The sequence below is a fragment of the Hippocampus zosterae genome, chromosome 1, assembly GCF_025434085.1.
Source record: "Hippocampus zosterae strain Florida chromosome 1, ASM2543408v3, whole genome shotgun sequence".
Lineage (NCBI taxonomy): Eukaryota > Metazoa > Chordata > Actinopteri > Syngnathiformes > Syngnathidae > Hippocampus > Hippocampus zosterae.
Window position 1 is genome coordinate 32,272,264 of NC_067451.1, and position 8,478 is coordinate 32,280,741.

At 48.7% G+C, this 8,478-nt stretch overlaps 1 protein-coding gene across 1 annotated transcript; it reads left to right on the forward strand.

Moving 5' to 3' along the window:
- Positions 1–2,189: 2,189 nt before the first annotated feature.
- On the forward strand, positions 2,190–3,152 carry LOC127597585 (uncharacterized). Its single transcript, XM_052060732.1, has one exon. It carries the CDS (start codon positions 2,512–2,514, stop codon positions 3,145–3,147), a length of 636 nt encoding a protein of 211 aa, XP_051916692.1. The 5' UTR covers positions 2,190–2,511; the 3' UTR covers positions 3,148–3,152.
- Positions 3,153–8,478: the final 5,326 nt, after the last annotated feature.

Genomic DNA, 8,478 nt, shown 5'->3' on the forward strand with positions numbered 1-8,478 from the left:
TTAGAGGAGTTGGTTGTTGCGAAGCGGGTGCGTGATCTGGATGGGCGTCTCCTGGCGGTAGTAACACATCGAACGGAGCCGCTAAAACTTGTGTTATCCGGTAATCATATTGAGCATCGCCGTTTTTATGTTATGCGGTCCCGGAACGCCCCGATCATCCTCGGATTACCCTGGCTGCAGACGCATAACCCGGTGATCTCATGGGCGCGCCCCGCTATCGATAGTTGGAGCGATTATTGCTACCAGCACTGCCTACAGTCTGCCGTCGGGAGGCACGAACGCGTTACTCCCCCCGAGGAGATCTGCCTTGACGGAGTGCCGGAATGCTATCGGGGTCTTAAGGAGGTTTTTAGCGAGGATCGCGCGCGCTCCTTGCCCCCACACCGCCCCTACGATTGCGCGATAGACCTGCAGGCGGGCGCCCCGTTGCCGACCTCGCGGCTGTATCAGGTATCCCGGCCCGAGCGTGAGGCGTTAACAGAATATATAAACAGCTCGCTCGCTGCAGGTCTCATCAGACCTTCGCGCTCACCGTTAGGGGCGGGTTTTTTCTTCGTGGGGAAGAAGGATAAGTCCCTACGGCCCTGCGTGGACTATCGGGGGTTGAACGAAATTACCATAAAGAACAAATACCCCTTACCCCTGATAGACTCCGCCTTCGCTCCACTGCAATCTGCCACCGTCTTCTCCAAACTCGATTTACGTAGCGCTTACCATCTGGTCCGTATTCGTGAGGGAGACGAGTGGAAAACAGCATTTAAGACCCCCCTGGGCCATTTCGAATATCTTGTGATGCCTTTTGGCCTCACAAACGCACCTGCCGTCTTCCAGAACCTCATTAATGACGTGCTCCGGGACATGATCAACATCTTCTGTTTCGTTTATCTTGACGACATTTTAATTTTTTCTCGTTCTCTGCATGAGCACCGGCAACATGTTCGGCTGGTGCTACAACGTTTGCTCGAGAACCGGCTCTTCGTCAAGGCAGAAAAGTGTGAGTTCCATGTTCCCGTCATCTCCTTCCTGGGGTTCATTATAGAACAGGGCAAGCTACGGGCGGACCCCATTAAGACGCGTGCGGTCACTGAATGGCCGGTCCCGTCCAACCGTAAGGAACTGCAGCGCTTCTTGGGGTTCGCCAACTTCTATAGGCGTTTCATCCGTGGTTACAGCCAGATGGCGCTTCCCCTAACCCGCCTTACTTCGACCAAGATCCCTTTTAAGTGGGACCCTGCCGCGAATGCGGCGTTCGCTCGTCTTAAGGCGGCGTTCACTAGTCCCCCGGTTCTGCAACATCCTGACCCTGACCGCCCTTTCGTCGTAGAGGTGGACGCCTCGGATTCAGGGGTGGGTGCGGTGCTGTCCCAACGCTCCCCAGTCGACCAGAAGCTGCACCCCTGCGCCTTCTTCTCCCGTCGACTCAGTGCCGCCGAGTCGAACTACGACGTGGGCAACCGGGAACTGTTGGCTGTGGTCACCGCCTTACAGGAGTGGCGGCACTGGCTCGAGGGGGCCAAGGAACCTTTTACCGTGTACACGGACCATAAGAACCTCGCCTATCTCCGCTCCGCGAAGAGACTTAACGCCCGTCAGGCCCGGTGGGCCCTCTTCCTCACCAGGTTCGACTTCGTTCTCACCTATTCCCCCGGATCTAAGAACACTAAGCCTGACGCCCTTTCCCGGCTCCACGAACCTGCGGGGAGGGACCGTTCCCCGGAGACCATCCTCCCGACCCAGTGCATAGTGGGGGCCGTCCAGTGGGAGATTGAGCAGCGGATCCTGTCCGCCCTGGTGGGGGTGCAGGTGCCGGCGGGGTGCCCAGCAGGGAGGCTGTTCGTGCCTCCTGCCCTCCGTTCGGAGGTCCTGCAGTGGGGACATGGGTCCAAGGTGGCGTGTCATCCCGGGGTGAACCGGACTGTGCAGCTCGTCGCCCAGCGTTTCTGGTGGCCGGAGCTCCGCCGCGACGCGACGGAGTTCGTCAAGGCCTGCACCTCCTGCGCCTGCGGCAAGTCGTCGCATCAACCTCCGGCGGGACTGCTCCAGCCGCTGCCCATTCCTCCTCGCCCGTGGTCTCACATTGCTGTGGACTTCGTCACGGGCCTACCGCCTTCCCGGGGCCGGACGGTCGTGCTCACGATCGTGGACCGCTTCTCCAAGGCCACTCACTTTGTGCCCTTGTCCAGGTTGCCGTCGGCGCTGGAGACCGCCAACCTCCTCATCCAGCACGTCTTCCGTCTCCACGGCATTCCGGCGGACATCGTGTCAGATCGGGGGCCCCAGTTTGTGTCCCGCGTCTGGAAGCGGTTCTGCCGGTCCCTCGGAGCTACGGCCAGCCTGACCTCGGGGTACCACCCTCAGTCCAATGGACAGGCTGAGCGCGCCAACCAGGATCTGGGGGCGGCCCTCCGCTGTGTTTGTCTCCACCGTCCGGCATCCTGGGCCGACCACCTGCCCTGGGTGGAATATGCCCACAACACTCTCGTCTCCTCCGCTACAGGCAGATCGCCGTTCATGACAGCCTACGGTTACCAGCCACCGCTGTTCCCGTCCCAGGAGGGGCAGGTGGAGGTCCCCTCCGTGCAGCACCACCTTAAGCGGGCCCATCACGTGTGGAGGGAGGCCCGGGCTGCGTTGTCCCGCACTGCGTCCCGGAACCGGCGGATCGCTGATCGTCGTCGGCGCCCGGCGCCCTCATATGCGGTGGGAGAGAAGGTGTGGCTGGCTGCAAGGGATCTTCGCCTGGCCGGCTCGTCTGCCAAACTGGGGCCCCGGTTCGCTGGCCCGTTCGAGGTCGAGGCCGTCATCAGCCCCGTCGCGGTCAGGCTCCGGCTGCCGGCCTCCATGAAGGTCCACCCCGTGTTCCACGTCTCCCTGCTCAAGCCTGTGTCTTCCAGCGCCTTGGCGCCCCCTCCCGCTCCGCCGCCGCCCCCGCGGGTGGTCGACGGGGACCCGGTGTACACGGTTCGTGCCATCCTGGACTCTCGGCGCAGGGGCAAGGGCTTCCAGTACCTGGTCGATTGGGAGGGCTACGGGCCGGAGGAGCGGCAATGGGTGCCTCGCTCCTGGATCCTTGACCCGTCCCTTCTGCGCGACTTCCACACTGCTCATCCGTCCAAACCGGGTAGTCCGCCGGGAGGCGTCCATTGAGGGGGGGGTACTGTCACGTCGCGTGCTCGCCAGCACACTGTTCGGCACACCTGCCCGTTATTTCGGGCTGATTACGTGCCTTTATTAGGCGACTCCGGCAGTCATCTCACTGCCGGAGAATTCCTTACCGTGCCATTGCTCTCTATTTGCTATTCTCGTCGTTTGACTACTTCTCGCTGCCCTATTGCCTTACGGCCCCAATCTTCGCGTACTTCTTATTGTGATCAAATTGTTATCTCGGTAGTTCCTCGCCCTTTATCGTTTCGCGAGCGTTTTCGGTTGTCTTCCTTATTTTTTCCTGGTCCTTATTTGACCAGCGTTTTCTGTTACCGTTTTCCCTGTTCGGGCTCCTTTTGTTCTTTATTAAAACCCCTTTGTTCTCACAAGATCTTTTCGTTGTCTGCTTCTCCGGGGATCCACCTCGTTTTTCTCTGTTGTGCACGAGGCGATTTCTCATCGCCTCGGGCTCAACGTGACAGGTAGAAAATGTCATGTCAAAGCGAGGCAGTCGGTGCGAAAATGGCCGGTGTAATTACAAGTAGTAATTCATTTGACTGACAACACGACAGTCTAAATCACATATCATGAGTGGATTATATTTTGTTTTTTTAAAACAGATCTTACCAACAATCCATCCATCCATCCATTTTCCAATCCGCTTTATCCTCACAAGGGTCGTGGGGGGTGCTGGAGCCTATCATCCCAGCTGTCTTCGGGCAGTAGGCGGGGTATACCCTGAAGCTGGTCATCAGCCAATCGCAGGGCACGTGTAGACAAACAAAAATTTGCGCTCCCACTCACACCTAGGGACAATTTAGAGTGTTCCAATAACCTGCCACATGTGTTTTTGGAATGTGGGAGGAAACCGAAGTACCCAGAGAAAACCCACGCAGGCACGGGGAGAGCATGCAAACTCCGCACAGGAGGGCTGGAATCGAACATCTCTGCACTGTGGGGCCAATGTGCTAACCAGTTGGCAAGGAGGCCGCCACCACAGATAGAGTTGACGAGAATTATATCCACCATGTGACTCCACTTTGATTCTAAAATAGATTTATCATGCACCAGCCCACACCGTGTCCGCCCACATGAAAATTTAGGCACAGCAGTAATTGATATCCAATTACTGCTACTTTAGTTTGGGATTTCTCTTTTGGATGGCACATGAAAACCAATATTTGGCGTGACATTGTCTTCTTGAGGTGAAAGATAAAAGACTGAGCCGTGTCAGACCATGATAAGAAAACCCTTGTGGGTGCAAAGCTCAAAATAAGGAGCACGAAAGTTGAACGCACCATTACCCCTTGCATATTTGAGAGCTTTTTAGCATGCGACAGGCTTCAGGTGCTATAGGAGACACTCTTTCAATCTTGAACGTGCCGTCTGGCCAAACCCATGGAGATGCAATGATTAATTCCCCCTCCTAGTCTTCAATCAATAATATAGGCAGCAGGGAGGGAGCAGAGTCTCCTTTTCCTCTTTAAATCAGGCTCTATATGGCGCGGCAAGACAAGCCGTTCATCCTTTATCATGGGGGAGAGGGGGTGGTAAGCTCAAGGAATCTTTTAAGGCCAAACGGGGGTTGCTGGATTGTCTCAAATTGGCCACAGTGGTTTGACATGATGATTGAAGTGAAGTATGACTACAGTGGAAAGGTTTAAAAAGGTGCAAAGGCTGTTCAATATCCAATTATTCTTATTCTTATTTTTATTATTATTATTAATTTAAAAAAAATTAAACCCATGTTTTTTTGTGTTTATTTCTGTGCGGGTAACCAAACAAATTAGTATTCAAAAACTGTTTAGACTAACGGAATACAGCAGAAATGTCTCCGTGCACATTATTTATAACACAACATAATACTGTTTTTTGATTGAACTCAGGGGCAATAAACTTGTGAAAGCAGCAAATTAGACAGCGTCATTCAGCCAAGGTCAGACTAGGGAGCTTGTTTACTACAGAGCCCCAAATCTACAGAAGTTAAACAAATACAAAAGGCATTTTTTTAAGGTACAGCAAAATAGCTTTAAGGTTGTATAAATAACTGTTTGGATGCTGGCTGATTCATGTAAACAATGTTTAAACAAGTCATTATTCTTGACTTCTGATTTTAAAACAAAAAACTTAAAACTAGTTATCCATCAATTTCTTGTGCGCTGTGTATGTAATATGTGGAGATGATGAAACATTTATATGATTTCCCAAAATTCACATTCATAACGGCCCTCCAAGGAAAAGCGTAACTACAATGTGGCCACGACAAAAATGGGTTTGACACCCCTGTTTTCGATCATAGAACAATATTATGAGTACTCAAATTTCAAAGACTCAAAATTATTTGGATGAAGGAACCTAAGTTCAATGCAGAGACGTGCGGTCAGGGGAGGCAGGTGAGGCAGTGCCGCACCTCTGAACGCGCATTGAATTGCGCAATCATCACAAACTGGGTTGATACATGCAACTGGCACGTCCTGCTTGCCGTACATCTGCACATCAGCAATATAACATTTGCAGATACATTTATTTGATATGCTTTTCCTAAGTCTGGCTAATGTTTTTAAACCATTAAAGTTTAATGTTTTTTTGGTGACATATTTAGATTTGCTGATGGGAAATAAAACCGCAGTGAAAAGGCATAGGTTGCGGCAGATCGTTCTCTGCCGCAATTAAGAGGGCGTACGTGAGCAAACAGGTACGTTGCGCTCTTCTTCTGTGCAGAGGCGCCAGGCGATCCTTTTTTAAATTTGCTACGTCGGACAGCCAAAATGGAAGAAAAGGATTATATATCGAAGCTTAAAAACTTCTCAAAACTGGACTTTCAGTCAAAAGTGGACGTGATTAACACAGGTAGACCAACGCCGGAGTGAAAAGGTTTGCTTCAAACTACGGGACAGCCCGGACAACTTTTCAAACGGAGTGGTAAAGCCAAAAAGAACGGTGATGTGGCTGTCCTTCGAAAACCCGTCTTTACTGTTTTCCCTGCCTTTTGTTCTCAACTTGTCTGGATATTGTGATATGAAAAGCGCAAGGATCGATTTGGCATTGAACGAACAGCGGAGGTTCAACGTTAGCATCCGCAATGCCAAGGTAAGGGAAAACCGAGAGATTGTGAAAGACCTCATTCATGCAACCTGCTTTTTCGCTAAACGGGAGTTGGCATTTCGTGGTCACGACGAGAGGGCAAGCTCTTCTAATCGTGGCGATTATGTAGAACTATCACATGTTTTTGATGAGAAAGATGAGAGGTTAGCTAGACATTTGGACTCATCCAGTGTGCTTTCTGGCTTGTCCAATAGCATACAGAACGATATAATTGAAGCTTTCGGTGATGTGATAATGATCTAAAAAGGGAGATCAATGCTGCCCCATTTGTTTCCATAGAGTTGGGCGAGACTACGGATATCACAAACAAAGCACAGATCTGTTATTTTGCGCTATGTTGCCAAAAGTGAAGTGGACTGTGGTGATGGAAGCATTTTTAGGATTTGATGATGTAAGTGATGATAGGCGAGCCCCTGCTGTAGCTGCGTATGTCTTGGAAGTGTTGGAGAAAACAGCTGTTAAAACAGTTAAAAAACTAGTAGCGCAAACCTATGATCCCGATCGCTGGGACAATGATACTCAAATGATGGTCACTGGATATGATCGATGGCTGTCAGAAGCATCGACATGCTTTTTAATGATGGCATATGAGGGCATTTTCAGTGAAACTGATGCACTTTTTAGAGTGCTGCAAAACAAAGTCATGAACATTGGATATTGTTGTGCGCGAACCCACGACACCATCATAGTTGTTGAACGCATGAGACGGACGGGACTTTAACACACTGTATGAGCGATTTGAGCAGAAATGCAGCACACTTGGCCGAAACAACAGTGGAAGAAATCAGTCGGTCAGAGATGAGAGAAAACAAATGTTCGACAAGATTATGGTCAACATCAGTGTTCAGATGAAAGCTAGGTTTGATCATTTTGTGAGCTAGCTTTCCTCGATTTGGTCGACTGTACAAAATTTAATGAGATGTCACATTTTGATGACACCAAACTGCAGAGCCTGTCAAAATCTTATAACAAAATAAATTAGTCTAAGAAAAATACAATGGATATTGTATTTTTACCCATGGGGTCAAATTTTGGATATGAAATAACCAGTAGCCAATTGAATAAGCTACTGTTTTTGGTTGATACATTTGTAAATCTGACACTAAAGGATTCGGTGCCTCACCAACCATGAACCTCACCGCACGCCACTGGTTCAATGGCATTTTGAATGAAGAAAAACACATCAACAGAACTCTAGTCAAGAGAATGGATATTGTCAAAGTTCACGACGAAGAGACATCTTAAATAGCGTACCAAAAGCCATCATTTTGTAAAACCTGTTACAGTATTTTATTTAACATCTGTTGTGATGGTGTTTGAAGGCAAAATTTTTAAAAATCTGTCACTGTCCTCGCTTTGCTGGCATTAACTGTAAAAGAACATACATTTGAACGTACTTGAAAATACGTTTGAACATGCTTGTAGGCTAAATGCAAAATCAAATGATATCCAAACGAAAATCAAATAATTAAACATTGTTTATTCATAATTTTATGATTTCTTAGATTTGCAGTGCATAATTCCCGTGACACATTTGTTCCCGTGAAGCCACATTTTGACGTGCATTGACATGCATACCCTGTGGCATTATGGGAAAAAATACAGAATGGAAATAAAAATTACGAATAACATTACAATGTTTACTTACGGTACTTAATACATGAACATATTGGTATCATGTAGGCCAAAGGCAAAAATAAACAGCATTTTTTTCTTTTTTTACTTGCGCAGTATTTGGCATTTAGCCAACAAGTTAAGGTAAGCCTTTTTAAACTTTTGTTCAAGTTAGCCATTTTTAATCTTGACCACTTTTGAGGCTTTTGGGAGTTAAAACAGCGGCATGCAGCCACCGGCGGGCTCTAACTGTACTTAAGAGTTCAAAACATTGACAAATAAGAGTACCCGCATGTGAGTGTATGTGCGGAAAGCTCTATTGTATGATTTAGTAAATTGCCCACCTCTGCATATTTCTTAGAATGTACTAACAAACATGTTCAATCGTACTTGTTACGTACTTGTAAGTACGTTCATTATTGTGTATTTGCTAATCAAAAATGTTTACTTCCCATTGTCAGGTTCCATGCTTCCATACAATATAAATATTGCTCAGAAAAGTAGAATGTCACAGTTTTTAAATCGCTAGAAGCACATTTTTGTATTGTGTTGTTGTTATAACTTGCAGGAAGAAAATGCGCCACCTTTAATCCCGATAAGAGGTCTGGAAAATAA

What these genes read in the sequence shown, in the direction of transcription:
- LOC127597585 (XM_052060732.1), top strand. Translation starts at nt 2,512, where the DNA reads ATGACAGCCTACGGTTACCAGCCACCGCTGTTCCCGTCCCAGGAGGGG.